At 40.6% G+C, this 18,148-nt stretch overlaps 1 protein-coding gene across 8 annotated transcripts; it reads left to right on the top strand.

Moving 5' to 3' along the window:
* Positions 1-1,185: 1,185 nt before the first annotated feature.
* Positions 1,186-18,129, top strand: max (myc associated factor X). Of its 8 annotated transcripts, none has more exons than XM_004550523.4 (5): positions 1,186-1,377; positions 1,671-1,697; positions 9,208-9,333; positions 14,576-14,699; positions 16,513-18,129. In XM_004550523.4, the coding sequence occupies exons 1-5, from the start codon at positions 1,342-1,344 to the stop codon at positions 16,698-16,700; spliced, it is 501 nt and encodes a 166-aa protein (XP_004550580.1). In that variant the 5' UTR covers positions 1,186-1,341; the 3' UTR covers positions 16,701-18,129. The 8 variants fall into 8 exon arrangements, with proteins under 8 accessions (XP_004550580.1, XP_004550579.1, XP_076730139.1 ...); XM_004550522.6 differs by having other exon boundaries at positions 1,187-1,377; positions 14,561-14,699; XM_004550526.4 differs by having other exon boundaries at positions 1,188-1,377; positions 9,208-9,315.
* Positions 18,130-18,148: the final 19 nt, after the last annotated feature.

Below are 18,148 nucleotides of genomic sequence, written 5' to 3'. Positions count from 1 at the left end.
TATGCTGTTACTGACCATATTTCTAGGTGACCCTGTTGGGCCATCCTGCTGCAGGACATACAACAAGATTCAAGAAAATTGTAGATGGGGCCCAAAACTGGCGGAGTATACAAGAAATAGAAGAGGCAGATGATCTAGACTGGCTTGACAGAAGGATGAAGGTCAGTGCAGGTGTAAAGCAGCAGGGAAAGCAAACAGGATGTTGCCTGCAGCTGATGTGGTCTCTTGACCTGCTGGTGGGGGAATGGAGGAGGCTTCTCCCAGCCATAAAAAAAAACAATTACTGATTCACTGTTGCAGTGCAGAATAATCCACAGTGTAAGCTCCTTATCTACAGCACAATTTAGTGAAAAAAGGAAGCCCCAGAGCAGATTATTGCTCTTACTCTTGCTATTATTTGTGCAGAGACCAGCTCCTATTTGCATTTATTCCACTGGCATTACAGAAAGGTCTGTTTGTTTGTTTTCTTAAATTTTAGTTTATCAATTGAATCATTAACATTATTTTGTGTATCCCAAATAATAACCCAAGGATATTTTATTGTTTTTATCATTTTTTTTTAAAAAAAACTAAGAAAACAACACAAGTTATAGTTTTTGGACAGGACTCAGTTAATCTTAATTTCATACTCTTGATCCCTAAAAAGAAAACGAATCACATAAAACACAAACAAGATGAAAAGAAATAAAAAGAAAAACAGAAAAGAAGGAGAGGCATACTAGGAATGAATCGCCTGATTGGTGTATATTTGTAGGCTGCTGTAGCTGGGCCTGAGCATGTGAGAGTTTATGTTTCTTCAGTATGTTCTTAAAATCCACGTGTCTCAGCCATGGCCCGTTTAGCTCTTCTGGCATACAAATACGACTCCAACCACAATTCCCAGAATGCAAATCAGAAAAATAAAGACGCTGTGACGTAGTATACAAGCGAAATCCCTCCTGGATATTGTAGTTTAGAAATAACAACTGCTTACATTTACAACGGTATTCAGACTTTCTGTATAATGCTTTCTTGACTCATCCAGGGGAAATTGTATATTTTATAAATACTACCTGTAGTAAAATGCTCCACAAATATTAATTTGCATCTGAGAAATTAAGAAAAACAATCCTATCGACTACACTTCCCAAAAGCCCTCTTGCTTCTGCGCATGTGTACAGCGGTGTGGCAGCTGCGTGTGTGGAGTGCAGTCACGTGGAGCCCGTAGAGTCCACCTCGGCTCCGTCCAAACAGAACGTGAGCTGTTAGCTGTCCGTGTATAGGAGCGCCGCTCGGTGCTAAGCTGATTCATGTTGTTTTTTTAGCCACCCGTCCGTTTAAACTAGCCTATTTAATCGAAGAATGAGTGATAACGATGACATCGAAGTCGATAGTGACGTAAGTATGGCTGCTTTTTGCTTTTTAAGGATGTTATTCCGCCAGCTGGAAATTTGTTTTAGCTCAACTAGCTCGTCGGCTAAGCGCTAGCTGGCAGTAAGCTGGCTAGCTCTGATCTTCTGAGTAATTTTATCGGGATTCCAGCTAAATGATAAGAAACAGTAGGCTTTCTTGCATCAGCTCATTGTTGACCTGATTAATTATCTTACTTTTCTTCAGCGAAAACAGTGAGATTGTGGAGCTTTACGAAGAATTGTGGCTACAATTGTACTTTTTGTTCTGTTTCTTTGCAGGAAGAATCACCGAGATATCACTCTGTGGTGCGTAATGCTGGATTTGTCCACTGTCGACACAAAAAAATGTGTCTCTGATTATTGCTAAGTTAACTTATTCATCACCACTTTGCTTATTTAATTTTTATTTATTTATTATGGTGTATTAGTCAGATTGCACTATTTGGGTGGTGGGGGCTAGTCATGAGAGAGAATGTGATAGTGCGGTTATCTCGATGATAACACGTGTATGTTTTAAATTTATTTATATATGTGTGTGTGGACGGTATTTTTTGCTTTGCGTGTAGTTGTTCATGCATCTCTGCAAGTGAAGCGATAATCCTCGGCTTCAGTGTATTGCAGGGTATCCCCCATCCTGTGTATACCCGACCATAGGGAGACTGTAACACGAAATCTATATTTAGACCAAAGCTTTATCCCTACAGAGGCTTTTTTTGTGTGTGTGCGCGTGTTTGTTGTTTTTTTCCGGTTAACACAAAGCCTTCTGTGCTCCGTAGCAGCAGGTTAGTGGCCTGAGTCGTCTCCCCCCCTCTTCCACCCCAGGCTTTTTTGCTCCCCTCCGCGGGGATTCCGCTCACAATCAGGTTTGCATATCATACATGTAGGTCATCTTAGTAAAGAGAGCGCGTTTACATTTTGTTCTGCATCCATGATGCAGATGCAGAGGGGGGCGTAACGGGTAGAGAGGCTGCTGCATCTCCTCGGACAGGGCTTGGTGTCAGGAAAGGGTGCAGCGGGATGTTTTCCTGTATTGCAGACGGTGATTAGAGCCATCTTCTCTCTACAGGCAGCGAAAAGGCTGGCAGCCTAAATGAATGACGTATAGCTGCATGCATACAAGCTAGGGGGAAAAAAAACACCCTGCACGATTTGGTTGGTGCACACAAAAACACCATGTTTCCCCGCTTGTCAAATAACTAGAATTAAAATGCGGAAGAGCTGTTTAGGAAATATTAGTGTTAACATGTTAACATGAAGTGATATAAAGATTAGAAAATAGCCTTTTTGCTGGTTCCCCCCCAACAGACCTGAGGCAATTCTCTCTTTATTTTTTGATCAATACTGACTTTAATGTTCTGCTTGTGTTGTCTAGTTTATACATGCATACCGAAAATATTTCGTTTTCTGCTGAACAGTAGGAGCATTTTTCTTCTTGCTTAAAATGGGCCTTTCGGGGTTGATTATGCAAGCAAGTCCCATTGGTCTGCTTATGGTTGCCTTACTTACAAGAAGTTTATGCATTTTTCTGTTTCTGGGGGGTGAATTTAAACTAGATTAAACCCCATTAAAAAAAAAAGAGTAAATATATTTAACACAGTTAATTTTATTTGCAGGAAAACCCCGACTTACTGCTTCAGACAGTTAGAGAAAAGCTAGCTTTAGAGCAAAACCTGGCAAGTTGCTTTTAGAAAAAAATCACCAGTGCTTTGCACAATTATTGAAGTGTTACCTTAGTCATAATTTTGGATGTTTGTCAGATGGCTTAAAAAAAAAAGTGGTCTCAAGTGTATAAAAAAATGTTGCAACATTGGCAGATGTGCTCACAGATGCGTGGAGAAATATCATTATTTTATAAAGGATAAAAAGAAGTTTCCTTCTTCTTGTTTTGCCAAACAGCAGTAATAGAACAGAATGGTGTCTCTTCGTGGTTTAATTATCTACAGACAAGTAAATTTACCACCAAGAATACTTTTGTCAGCTTGTTCAGATGCTCTCAGTTATTTATTTATTTTTTAATTAGATTGTGGCTCGTATTTTCTCAGGATTGCACTTCCCAGATTGCAATTTCTGTTTCCAAAAAGCTAAATTCACCACTTTAGCTGTGCAAACAGAGATAGGAATAAAATGTAATGATGGTTTTGGTGTGGCAGACATTGAATAGTTCTCAAAACTTGAATAGTGATGTGGAAAGTGGGCCTGTTGTCTGTAGATATGTCTTGGAAGGTGAGATAAGAGACTGAACGCTGTCTAGTCATGGAGCAAAGGGGCTGCTAAGCACTTAATGTATGTATGGTATGCAGTGTGTAATGGTTAGAAAATGTACGAGGGGCAAAATATGATTTGTTTTGTAGCTCCAAGAACAGAAATGTATAAACTAATGAACAGTGAAACCAGTCATTGTAAGATCTTAAATATGTCCTAATGAGGACATTTTTTTTAAATCGTCAACTTTGCTTCACTTGCTGGCGAATCTGTTTTAGTGGCGTTTCCATGGTTACTGGTGGAAAAAGTTTTGACAGCAGCGTAGGCTTTCGTGCGGGGAAGGTGAGTTGGTCAAGGAATGGCCAGGAAGCAGCAGCTAGGCACCTGGTGGTGTTATGTAATGTCTCATGATCAGGTATGAATAGAACGGAGGAGAAGCTCAGCTGGCGTAGGCCGCCAGCAGAACGTATCAGCTTTACAGTGAAGTGATAATGGTTGCAAGCAGGTAATAGGACACCTGCTTTTTGTGGAGCCTGATGTGCTCAACAAGGTAGCTTGACGATGCAGATACTGCTGTGTTTATAGCAGCTGTTTAGTGTTGGCGACCTAGTTAAATGTAATTATGTGCATGATGTAACCTTTAAAGTGGATTCACTTGGAATTAAAATTTCCTACACAAGTCAGAAATAAAGAAAACATTGCTGCAGTCCTGGCTCTCTGAAGGAACAGACTTGTTGAAAGGTATGTCAGGTTACGTGACAGTACATACGTGGAGATCTTGTGGCTATTTTATGTAAAGGGTGTGGTGTCTGTCCTTTAATCTGCTCTCAGAAAGAGGCATGATTCCTTATTTTTCTGTCGGTACTATGGGGTCACATCTTGATATTTGGGGGCAATTATATTGTTTAATTTTCCCAAAACAAGGTTTTCTGTCAGCTTATTTTCACTCTTTTTTTTGCCTTCAAAAGAAACAACAAGAACAAACAGAATTTGAGATGTTTTCTTTTCCCAAAGACACATTTAACAGTAGTAAAAAGTACCCTCACTGGTACTCAGATTAATAAAATTTTGTAATGTAAAAAAGCAGTTTCATATTAACCGCTAATCGTTATTAGATTAGTGTTCAATATAAATTATAATTATGTAGGTTAGAGCATGTATAGTGCAGACAGCTGGGTCATTTCATATAAATCTAAATAATTGCGTTTCCTCTAGACCTTCTCAGATACAGTTGTTTTGTTTTTTTGCTTTCGGGCTTGTAAAAATATTAAATTATATAAAATATTCATAGGCTGAAGGTAAAATCTTGCCTCAATTAAACAGACTGAAGTTGGTGTACCACTAAAAATCATTTACCTCTGAGGTCATGAGGTGGGTGGTATTAAATAAATCAAATTTTTCATGAAATGACTAACCTTATCTTTACTAATGTGATATTTACTGTCCGAACAGAACCACTTTTCCCTTAAAAAAAAGTACTTACATTTTATACTTATAAGTCACTACTGCAGACCTTGAAACTGTTTTAAACTGCAGTGGTTTTAAATGTCTTTATGTACCCTGTCTCCTCTTTAACTGGTGCAATGAAACTTTGCATGAACATTTAACATTTATATGCTTTTAAAACATTTATTATAAATTCAAATTCTGATGGTTTTTGTAAATATTCAACATCCTCTTGAGAGTGCGACTTACATTGCCAAAGAGTAACTTAAAGGCACTAAAATATATATCTGTGGTGGAACTTTGTTCAAATCAGCACTTAATAGTGAACGAAGACTTTGAAGAAGCGTGAAAGGCCTGTCAAAATCCGCCTGTGAAGCTTATTTTTGCTCATTTTAAACGAATGGAAAGAAATGAGGAAACAAAAGCAGCTTTATGGAATTATTGGATTGGAGTTTATTGTGAGGTTTAACTAGGGCTGGCTGATATGGGAAAGAAAGTCATAAAACAATAATTTCTTTCTTATCAGTCTGAAATATAAATCGTGCTGTAAATGGACTCACAATTTCGGTCAAGCTTAGAGGTTCTTTTTCATACCAAGATATACAACCAAGAACACAAACACAAATGGAAAACTGAAATCTTTGGTCTGTTCCAAATAAGTATAACCTAGATATTAATCCGATATTAAAAAAAATGATTTTTTTTTTTTTAATATAGATTCAGACTGTCTGTACAAATTCAAGAACCTTTCAAATGCAGGCAAAGGAGAACATTCAGATAGTTTAGGGCCACTTGTGCTCCAAGGCACAAGCGAACAGTTATGTCTATAACGTCTGTTCCCTGAAGCAGAGGAACGGGTTGTATTCCCCTGAACAGCTACCCTGAGGTACCCCTGAGCAAGGTACCGTCCCTACACACTGCTCCCCGGGCGCCCAATGGCTGCCCACTGCTTCACTGAGTGAATGGGTTAAATGCAGAGAGGAATTTCCCCACGGGGATCAGTAAAGTACACTTTCTTTTTCGAATAAGAAGCAAAGTGCCGTCTCAACAAAGTGGGCAGTGACGCTCATATGGATCAGATGTGCAACTTGACCACAAAGCCAGTGTGGTGGCGAAGAATGACACAGCTGTCCAGCCGTCGCTCTACAGTCCATGTACAGCTTTGAAAGTACGAGAAATGTTAATGGTCAGTTCCTTTAATTCAACATTATCGACTGTGCTTACTGGCATCGTGTCTTGTTATCGGACAGTTCCATTCAGCAAAGTTCTCGTAGCTTGAGTCTTGTGCCGCGAGTCGTCGTTAAACTTTTTATTTTGTTTTATCTCAATCACACTCACTTGTACTGCTGCAGCCCAAACACTAGCATATGTGGTGCTACTGGCTACACCTCCTATATCAGCCTATGCTGACGTGGCTCTGTGTTCTCATTATCATTGGTCTTTTGTCTTATCTGTCAAAACATGCTGGAATAAGGTTTGTCAGCTTTATGGTGACCATATCTTATATTTATATTGAGCAAAACTTTATTCATGGGCATTTCTTTTGTCATTTTTATCGTCCAGCTCTGAGTTTAGCCAAATAAACTGTACATTTACAAAAGGGAAAGTAAACCTAATGGCCAGCGTTGATTGGTAACTGTATTTAAAGCAGTTCCAGTGTTTTAAATAGCTTGTCTGTAAGTCACCACTTGCTTTTAACAAGCAGGAATTCTATAATAAATGAATGCTAACACACTCTGGGCTTTACTCCTGTTAATATACTGAACATAATAGTCTTCCCCTCATTGCCGTTGAACAAGAAAGTCAACCACGTGCACTTTCTGTATCTATTGTCTCGTCGCTGAAGCATCCATAGATACAGCCACCAGACTGGTAATTGCACATGCCATCAATAGCAGTCATGTTTGTTCATGCAAGGATTAATGGAGGGAGTGCTTGGCACAATGAGGCACATGGTCCTGGTGGTTTTTTCTCCCTTCTGGTTGGTCTCTGTTTTATGCAACACACTGTAGGAGCAGCTGCCACTGAGTCACATGATATGCATTGTGGGTAGCTTTAAGGGTATATATGTGGGGTTTTGTTTGGGTTTTTTTTTTTTTTTTAAATTAAAGTTTCAGTTTCAGTGACACTCAGGGTGTCTAGGATGTGTTCATGCTCTGCAGCATTTATCTTCTTGCTAAGACCTTCAGCAGGATGTTTACTTGCTTAAAGTATTACTTGAGTCACGCTTTACGCCCACCGAGATCACAGCGAAAGGCTTGTCTTAACCTGCTCTTCATCTCACTCGTGGCCACTTTGGCTTTTGTTGTAATCCATGGACAAAATGAGTCAGATGACACAAGGTCACCTGACTTCTGTCTCCTCTTCTCTTTGCCTGAAACTGTGGCGTGACCACAAATATTGTTCTGTTTTCATTGCTAATATTTTAGTCACATCTCGTGCTTTGCTGAAGCTGTGTGATGGTGGATGTACAGATGATTTTGGAGGCTCTTATTGGGAGTTGGGCTCAGCCTGGTGACAGCATGGATTAGTCAGGAGTCAGATTTGATTGAAGGCTGTAATTGTTTGGCCTAAAAACAGGCCGAACTACATGCTGATCAGTGCTCTGGTCATGTGCTAATGGCAGCTGTTTTATGCCTCGAGTTTAATAATTGGAGTTCAGATGTGTGGTTTTGAATTAACAGCTAGTTATGTGCCTGTTTTTAGTTGGTGTTTGTTAATAGTGTTGGGTTGTTATAGTTAAGCTAGTTATTTGATTTGACAAAAGACATGAAAAATGTTGTATTTTAGTTCATACAGCAGCCTAAAATTAACCTCAAATTTACGGTGAAAAGCCGAACCCCATAAAGGTTGGAGAGCAAAACAACCTCTGTTCATGACTGCTGAACTGTTTACTTTCTCATCAGGGAGTTAGCTGACACTATTATTTGTCATCATGTTTGCAGTGACTAGTTTTCATGTTCAAATTTAGAGATTTCTCCGTATTTTGGTCTATTTTAGACAATAGAGTTTTGCAGCAAATGAAGAGGGAGCTGGAAGTAGCATTTCATTGTTAGCATGTTAAGATGTAATAATGCATCTACAGTGCTTGGCAAATTTATTAGACCACTATCCAATGTAAGGTTTATGTCACACTAGATTAACACTATTGGTGATTACCAAAATAATTTTTCACGTTTCTGTGATTGTTAATCCACCAATATGCACTTTATGCTCTTTAATTTGCAAAATTTAAAGTTATTTATTTAGATTTCTATGGTTGACTGATGTTCTTAAATTCGGACTTCTCAGATGAGTACAGTGTGCCGGCATAAATGCAGGTATTAAAAAACACAAATGCAGTTTGTCTAATAAATACCAATATAATTTTTTAGATTTAAACAAGTTTTGGACTATTTCTAAAATATTAGCTTGATTGTTTTTATGACTATTGGTCTAATAAATTTAAGCATTTTGTGTTTAAATATGTTATATCTTATGTTTAGTTAAAAAGAAAAGTTTTCTCACCTTTGGTCATATTTAAATTTGGGTAAAATATCAGAGTAATGACGGTCTACACTAAGATCTGGCCTTCTATGTAGAATCTGTCATATCGGCTGCTGATATTGAAATCCGTTGAGGACTGTGAGGTTAAACCTTTTATCTTGTGGATTACAGAGCGATAATATTTGCATGAGTTTCAGTGAACTGCAGTCCCTGTTTTAATATGAATTTCTTTAAAATGACAAGATAAGTGTGTTGATATTAAAAAAGAAGAAAGGAGGGTTATGTTTCACAAATTTTGAAGTTGGTGAAAAGGAAAGGATTTACATCTTTAATAGTAAAATGAATTTTTACAGGTTGAGGCTGTTGAGCAGTTTAAAGATGGCCTTAAAAATGTGTGACTATCATTCTCAGTGTTTTATTATAGATTGAAGACAAACTAATTTTGATGCCTTACTGGGGATATTAACTACATCTTAAATGAGTCCTCCTCCTCTGTAATGGTTGGTTAATAATAATGATGGCTGCACTGAATTAAAAGCACAAAGCAGTGTTTTACTGCAGAGTGCGACTTGGCAGCAGAGCGGCTTGTGAACGTTTGACTGGGACGGCTGGACACCCGCTGTCCCTCTACCCACGCTGCTCTGCTGCCTGGCTTAAGGCCCTGTGACTCTTGTCATTGCAGGCAGACAAACGGGCACACCACAATGCGCTGGAGCGCAAGCGTAGGGACCACATCAAAGACAGCTTTCACAGCCTCCGAGACTCGGTACCCTCCCTGCAGGGAGAAAAGGTTGGTAACACTCAGCCTGTAAGTCTGCCTACCACACAAATGCCAACTACACACTCATGTATGAAAAATATTTGAATTTGAATGAATTGTTATTGTGTCATGTCTATGCTAAAATGTGAATTTTACTGTTTATGATGTTTAGAAAACAGCATGTAGATGTTCAGAGATGCAGATGTCTTGTTGCTTCATGTGGAGGGCATTGATTGGGCAGCTGATTAGTGGAGGGTAAATGGTAGAAGGGTGCAGACTGGCAACAGGAAGGCAGTGATGCAGTCTAAGTACTTGGAGCAGCATTGGGAAGTTATTATGAGGACATTTTGTTGCTCTCTTCCTGTTTTGACATCATTGACGTAGAGAATTTTTAGAGTGGGTTCAGCAACTGGCTGCACAAGGGTTTTATTTCAGTTCAGGAAACACACAGTGCAAAATGGCTTGATTTATCTCAGTCCGAATCACCACATGGACATCGCTGTTTAGCTATCGATTACAGTGGGGCAAAAAAGTATTTAGTCAGCCACCGATTGTGCAAGTTCCCCCACCTAAAATGATGACAGAGGTCAGTAATTTGCACCAGAGGTACACTTCAACTGTGAGAGACAGAATGTGAAAAAAAAAAAAAATCCATGAATCCACATGGTAGGATTTGTAAAGAATTTATTCGTAAATCAGGGTGGAAAATAAGTATTTGGTCAATAACAAAAATACAACTCAATACTTTGTAACATAACCTTTGTTGGCAATAACAGAGGTCAAACGTTTACTATAGGTCTTTACCAGGTTTGCACACACAGTAGCTGGTATTTTGGCCCATTCCTCCATGCAGATCTTCTCGAGAGCAGTGATGTTTTGGGGCTGTCGCCGAGCAACACGGACTTTCAACTCCCACCACAGATTTTCTATGGGGTTGAGGTCTGGAGACTGGCTAGGCCACTCCAGGACTTTCAAATGCTTCTTACGGAGCCACTCCTTTGTTGCCCGGGCGGTGTGTTTTGGATCATTGTCATGTTGGAAGACCCAGCCTCGTTTCATCTTCAAAGTTCTCACTGATGGAAGGAGGTTTTGGCTCAAAATCTCACGATACATGGCCCCATTCATTCTGTCGTTAACACGGATCAGTCGTCCTGTCCCCTTGGCAGAAAAACAGCCCCATAGCATGATGTTTCCACCCCCATGCTTCACAGTAGGTATGGTGTTCTTGGGATGCAACTCAGTATTCGTCTTCCTCCAAACACAACGAGTTGAGTTTACCAAAAAGTTCTACTTTGGTTTCATCTGACCACATGACATTCTCCCAATCCTCTGCTGTATCATCCATGTGCTCTCTGGCAAACTTCAGACGGGCCTGGACATGCACTGGCTTCAGCAGCGGAACACGTCTGGCACTGCGGGATTTGATTCCCTGCCGTTGTAGTGTGTTACTGATGGTGACCTTTGTTACTTTGGTCCCAGCTCTCTGCAGGTCATTCACCAGGTCCCCCCGTGTGGTTCTGGGATCTTTACTCACCGTTCTCATGATCATTTTGACCCCACGGGATGAGATCTTGCGTGGAGCCCCAGATCGAGGGAGATTATCAGTGGTCTTGTATGTCTTCCATTTTCTGATGATTGCTCCCACAGTTGATTTTTTTCACACCAAGCTGCTTGCCTATTGTAGATTCACTCTTCCCAGTCTGGTGCAGGTCTACAATACTTTTCCTGGTGTCCTTCGAAAGCTCTTTGGTCTTGGCCATGGCGGAGTTTGGAGTCTGACTGTTTGAGGCTGTGGACAGGTGTCTTTTATACAGATGATGAGTTCAAACAGGTGCCATTCATACAGGTAACGAGTGGGGGACAGAAAAGCTTCTTACAGAAGACGTTACAGGTCTGTGAGAGCCAGAGATTTTCCTTGTTTGAGGTGACCAAATACTTATTTTCCACCCTAATTTACGAATAAATTCTTTACAAATCCTACCATGTGGATTCATGGATTTTTTTTTCACATTCTGTCTCTCACAGTTGAAGTGTACCTCTGGTGCAAATTACTGACCTCTGTCATCATTTTAAGTGGGGGAACTTGCACAATCGGTGGCTGACTAAATACTTTTTTGCCCCACTGTAAAACAACAAAACAAGTTATGGCTGGGTATCAAATCAGTGTACTTTTGTGCTTCTGAGTCTGTGTTTCAAAGATTACCAAGTGGCAGTCTGTTGTGGTTTGGGCAGGTTCACAGTCTTTGGTCACAGTTCCCAATAATAAACATTTTGCCAATTTTTAGACCTTAAACTTGCATTAACGTAAAAAATAGGAATATGGACTTCCCCTGTTCAGTTACGGATTGGGAGTTGTGAACCTTCTTTGAGATGAGTGTGGCTGATCGAGCCACACTAGCATAAATGGTTATGAGGCTGTTTATGGCAGCGGTCCCCGGGCCTCGGACCGGCACCGGTCCGTGTGTCATTTGGTACCGGGCCGCGAGAGTTGAGGCTCAGGTGTGAAATGTATGGTTTTCAAGGTTTTTATCGGTTTTCAGCGTTATTTTGTTATCGTTTTTATCGTTAACTCGGTTTTCCTGAGTCTTTTCACGTGTGTTATGAATAAATCTTCTTTTTTTTTCGGTACCGGTACTAGTTTTATTTTGTTGTATTTATACGCGACACGTTAAAGGCTGGTCCGTGGCGCAAAAGTCGGGGACCGCTGGTTTATGGCATATCACTTGCACCAATGTGCTGATCATAAACAGGCAGATTAACCAGAAGGCTTAACTCTTTAAATATGGGACGAATTACAAAATAAACAAACCTTTTTAATGATTGAGCATCTTTTTCACGTTCCTAGTGGTTCTGGCCTTCTAGTGTTAAACAGAAGATTGCAGTGGTTTGACTGTAATTCTGATCTTTTTTCTGTTTTTTGTTGGTATTTTGGCTTGAGTAGTGTTTGGTTTTTTCTTACCCAACAGCTCCCCTTCCCCTGCACTAATGGCCGTAATGTATGTCGTAAACAAGCAGAGTAAAAAAATGTGATAGATTGCATCTTGGAAAATTCTTTCAAGCAGTGTTTTGATCAAGATAATGAACACTAGTATGTTGGCTGCTTTAGAATATGTGGACGTGTTAAATAGTTGAGCGTTGGAAAGTGCATTCAGTGCAAGCATGTTGAGCCTATAATCTAGAAGGAAGGAAGGCTGGTGGTGCCACACTTATTGTTTCCTGACTGTTAGACTTGATCCTCAGTCTAAATTCTAATTTTCCATTGATTAACTGCTTTTTGGGAAAGAAGAAACACGTCTGTTCCTTAAATGTCAGTCCGCTTCTGCCTTTGAGTTGAAGTAAGGTTTAAAGCCTTCTGAGTTTCTTGGGGTGAGCTGTAATTCAGCAGTAGAGCTGCTAAAACGCTACCCAAGAGCAGCTTTACTGCCATCAGACTTGGAGATATTTGGGTTGTGTTTCTGCCCAAATGTGTTTTGTTGCAGGGTAAGGAGCTGAAATCAACTCGTATCCCCTTTAACGCAGTGTTTAACCTGCAAAGGCATTAAAGCGGTTATGAAATTAGTAGTTGGGGACATCCATATCATCTGTAGGATATATCTGATGGACATTTTTTGCCTCCTCTGGCAGCAACACATCTGTGGATGGGGTGAAGGTCCAGTTAGCAGTGTTAACCTTCTGAGGCAGAGGAAAATGTCCACATATATTTATCCATACTACTTGGCTTACCTTTATCAATAAGAGTAATGTAGAGTTTAAATGTTTGCATTAAATTTATGCTGTGGGTACGTTGTAACTGCAAAATCCTATGAAACCTCGTGACCAGGCATGCATCGCCCTACAAAGGTAACTGCATTTCATTGCAATGACTGCGATTGGTGCCGTTTCCATCTGTGCATTTCTGACGAGCACTTCTTGTGCCTCTATCTGCCAAACTGACGGGAAGAGAGCAGCTCAACTTGAAGAGATAAGTTCCACTCACAAGTGCTATTCGAGTAGCAAAATTGCAGTGCAGATATGCCAACTCGAATAAACTACATAGTGGCCTCAGTATAGACAGTTAAATAAAGCTTAAATCCCAAATATACTTAAATTTATTTCCAGTGGCGTGTTCTTTGCAACGCATGACCTTAATTGAAGTTTTGTAAACGTGCCATTGCTAGCCATGTGAAATTAACTTATTGCCAATTTTGGATGTGTGGCAATAAAAGATCAACTGAATAAGGCCTTGGGCTTAGAGTGGTTAGTGACCACCTGGTAACTGCCTGTTGTGAAGGATACATAATCCCCAACTGGTTGCTGGAGGTTTGATTGCAGTTGCTAGGAAAATAATTGCTAAAGACACAGGCACGCAGGCCTACAGACCGGCCAGTGACTCACCTGTTGCTAGGTTGTTCCCTGACCATTTGGCCTTGTGATTGCTTTGATCGCTAGCATATTGCTGCAGTTGTTTGAATGGAAGTGATGGAGTTGTCTACAAATATGGTCCAGCTACTCTCCGAGCTGTTGCGTCACAAGCAGGAAACAGATCATTGGCATTCAATGAAAATCATGTTTGCTTCAGCTCTGCAGCACAGCTTTTACTTCTAAGGGAAGCGTTCTCATTTCCAGTGAGTGTAGCACTTTCTCCAGTTGTCCTGAGCTACTGGTTAGCGAGTGTTTGCACAAGAAAAACCTGCAGGCAACTTTGGTTCGGCACCTTCTTTGACACTCATACACATCTGGCACTTTTCACTTTTCCCTAGAAACGGGGGATTGTATCACATTCTCTATGGTGGACACCTCTTGCTGTCACTGTCACTTTAATTTAAATTAGACTTGTTTTTCTTAAACAGAAGGTAAGTTGGAGCCTTTAAATGATTTTTTTTAAAATCAGTGATACCCAGCCATAATTTGTACAGGTCAAGTAGCTGACAGACACCAGGTAGGCATGATGGCAAAGCTGTAATCTGAGCTGGTTGCTGCTGCAGTGTTTGTTGTCTGCTGTAATCGAGGAGAGGCCTCTGACCGTAACTTGTCAGGGGTATGACAAAGCTTATGCATGTCAGACTGAAGTGCTAGCAGATTTCAGGGGGTTAAAAGAAGGCAAGCTAGGTAGAGAAATGCACTGCTGTCTCAGATACCCTGTAGTGTCCTGCAGTGGTTTGAGTCTGCAGTGTGCTGCTCTCTGGGGCCAGTCTGCGTAGCATCATGGCAGGGGTTAGAGTTACTGTGTTAGAAATGTGATAAAGACTCTGTATACTTGCGTCATTGCTTCAATTTTTGCATGTGTCACTAACAGCAGTCTACCAAACAGGCGTCTCGAGCTCAAATCCTAGACAAAGCCACAGAGTACATTCAGTACATGAGGCGGAAAAACCACACACACCAGCAGGACATCGACGACCTGAAGAGGCAGAACGCACTGCTTGAGCAACAAGGTAACACTTCTTATCGGGGAGAGGCGGGCTGATTAATGCTGGTTTGGGTCGGCTGTGAGGTTTTCCACCTGATAGGTGCAAGCGTGGACGGCCGAACAATAAATGTTTGTTTGAATGTTTTGGCGATAAAGGAGTGTGTGTGTGTGAATAGTTTCAGAACACACTGCTCTTTACGCATAAACAGATTTATTTAGTTTTTTTTAGAAAAAGAACAAGTCTGCCCCCTTTTCTGTTCTAAATTTACTATAGGATCATCTGCAACTACATGGGGGAAATACAACATTTTATCATTATGTTTGAGCGTTTAATAACATGCCTCCTTGTACCTCCATGTAATCACCTAAAAGAGAATGGCCCCTCTAACGTCTCTCCCTCATGTTTCTAAAGTTTATGTATGAGATGTGCTTGTCTATTTTTACGTCCAGGGCCGAGGTTGCTCTAAGGCTAATATTTCCACGCTTCTCAGTAACCAGGTTACAATCGGCTTTCTTCAGTAAGCTCATAACAGTCATGTAAACGAAGATGGTGGTTACTAAAACCAGAGTGAAGGATTAGACAAACCTGGCAAAGCTCAGAATGATGGAAACAAGATTGATTTTCGACATAAAAAGAAAAAGGACCTACAAATGTGCATTTCGTACCAAGCATTACTGGAGAATCCAAGAGACAAAAATGGTTTTAACTGTTGAGCACAGGAAGCTTTCTCAGAGACTTTGGAGAGACAAAGGTCTAAATATTGTCATTGTTTAGACCTTGAGCAAATTTGGACCATCATGTTCTGCTCTCTGATGTACCTAAAATCCTCCAAAACTCAATGAAAGGTGTAGCTTAGACATGGTGCATTAATATACTCTTGTGCAAAATGAGGATGTTTTCCATATGTATATGAATCACGTTTGTTTCTTAAAGTCTTAAACCCTCCTGATAACTGAGCCGAAAATGGTTGCATTTGCTTTATTTTACACTATAATACAATAAGTCACCATCTTTTAACAAAGTATAATACGCTTCATTGAGCAGAGTTAAGTGTAGGATACAGAAAATCCTGAGTGCAGTGTTCCCACATAAGGATGCAAGGTCTCAGGAGGCTAAAATTTTGTGAGACCCCTGCGTCATCACTCTGATTTTTTCCCTTCCCCCCTTTTAAGCATTAGATTGCACAAAAATGCCAGCTGTAGCAAAACTGATAGAAATAAGATAATATATGTAAAATTAAGGGGTTTGTTTGTTTGTTTGTTTGTTAGAAGGCTCAATAAACAGTCCAGTTTCAGGCTTTGAAGCAGTTTGATTGAGCTCATGTGACATTGTGGGCGACAAACAACCCAATTTAATGTTGAGTGGGCCGGCCCAAAGAAGCTGCCCTTTCTGTCGGTCTAAAGAAGTTTAACTACAGAAATTGGTGCTGTAACTTTTTTGTCATTTAATAGTTGATTTACTACTTTTTTACTTTGGTGTAGTATGAATAGCCACGGGAGAGCTATTTGCCAATAAGAGAAGTTGTTAAACTCATGAAACTGCAGGTAAGAGTCCAAAGTAAATGCCCTCCTTCACAATTTCTAATGCCATCCAGATTGGTATCTTTGCTGGGGCGATTCTGGCCCCAGGATTCAGATTCACTCTTAAGTTTGACTGTTTGAAATCTGTTTAATTACTTCAAGATCTGGCGCTGAAAGTAATCTGTTAGTGCTTTGAATGCATCCTAATCAGGTTTCTGTCCAGCTTATAAAAGCAGAGAATTATGATCAGCAGTGTTTCCTCAGACCAATCGTTTCTTCAGTAAATTTGAGTTCTCTGTTCCTTTGTGTCCACGCAGTCCGCGCTCTGGAGAAAGTGAAGGGCTCAGCTCAGCTCCAGGCCAACTATTCCTCGTCTGACAGCAGCCTGTACACCAACCCCAAAGGCAGCGCCGTGTCGGCTTTCGACGGCGGCTCCGACTCCAGCTCGGAGTCGGAGGCAGAAGAGCCACCCACCAGGAAGAAGGTGCGCGTGGAGGCAAGCTAGAGAGCCGAGCGTCTTAAAACGAAAAAATAAAAAAAGGAAAAAAAATAGGTGCGGTCGAGGCAGCAGAGCACAGCGGAGGGCGAGAGGGGAGACGGCCTTCAAAGCTCTCGAGGCTCACCGACCTCTCCTACCTTCATGCCAACGACCACCTCGGCCTCCCTCGTCATCCTCTCTCCTCCATCTCTGGATGGGCTCGCACTGGAGACTCGTCGCCATCAAATCTCCTCACAACAGCCGCCACAATCGTCTCTCTCCAGCCAGTCTCCACCCACGGGAGAGAGGTTGTAAGCAGGGTGAAAGACAACTGCTTCAATCCACCTAGAGAGCTTCAGGTTCCCCTCCTCCTCCACCCCTCTTTCTCTGTTGATTTTTGTTCTCCATCATTGGTATCCTCCCCTTCTTTAGCAACATCAATCCAAATCCTAAAAAGAGGCAGCTTGGCTATGTAAGGACTCGAGGCTCTTTTGTGTGTGTGTGTACCCTCAGTAAAGCTCCTCCTCCTCCCCCAAGTTATCTTTTTTTCCTTTGGGAGGAAGGATGAGCCAGGTGTACTCTTTCAAGCACTGCTATGTTATGTATTTTTTTTGTTTTTGTTGTTTAGAATTTACACACACACCTAGATAAAAAAAGAAAAAAGTTTTGGAAAGATTTACCTTTTTAAAAATGAATAAAACATTTGTAGCTTTCTTTTTTTTTCCAGTAAAGAATGTGAAGATGCTCGGAGCAAATGTTAAAAGTGATAACCCACCTCAGCCCCACTGGATTGCAGACGTTTCCTGCAGCACACACTTGTCAACACAAGATGATTAAAAAAAGAAAAGAGAGAGAGAAACCTGTTCTGTTGAAATTGATGTTTTGAAGGAGAATATTCCTGAACTTATATCGTATTTTGTCCTTTAGCTTGAAGTAGTGGATGACTTTAGGTGGCTGAATACATTAGGCATCTCGTTTTATATATTTCAAAAAAGCATTAATTGGATGTTTTCAAGTTCAAACAGTATGTTATGCATTTCTTTAGTGATCACACAAGTCATGAGATGATGCTGATTTTGTCACATGTAGTTTTCTTCAAGGTTATGAACTAGGTTTTGAATCTGAAAAAGTAGCCCCCGTCTCCTGCAGTACAGGGAAGCAAAAGAAGTCCATGTCAGTGTGTTGTGCTTTACACAGTAAAAATCAATGTTGCTGAATCCCCCCCCCCCTCCAAGGAAAAAAAAAAAAGGAAGCATTTTCGTGTCTAGGAAATGTGTGTGTATGTATATTGTTTCCATTTAATTTCTATTTAGAAGGATATTATTAGTGTAGTAGGTCTTTGTCCAGTTCCATTCCATGGAAATTACAAGTATGTTGTACATACTGCCAACAATTGTCTTGCAAGTTGAGGCCTACCTTTACTATGAGACTATAAAATAAACTATTTTATCCTTTAGCTGTCTGTCTGTGGTCAC

Source organism: Maylandia zebra, linkage group LG15 (genome assembly GCF_041146795.1).
Source record: "Maylandia zebra isolate NMK-2024a linkage group LG15, Mzebra_GT3a, whole genome shotgun sequence".
Taxonomy (NCBI): Eukaryota; Metazoa; Chordata; class Actinopteri; order Cichliformes; family Cichlidae; genus Maylandia; species Maylandia zebra.
Note: the sequence above shows the minus strand (reverse complement) of the source record. Positions and strands in the feature narration are given on the sequence as shown.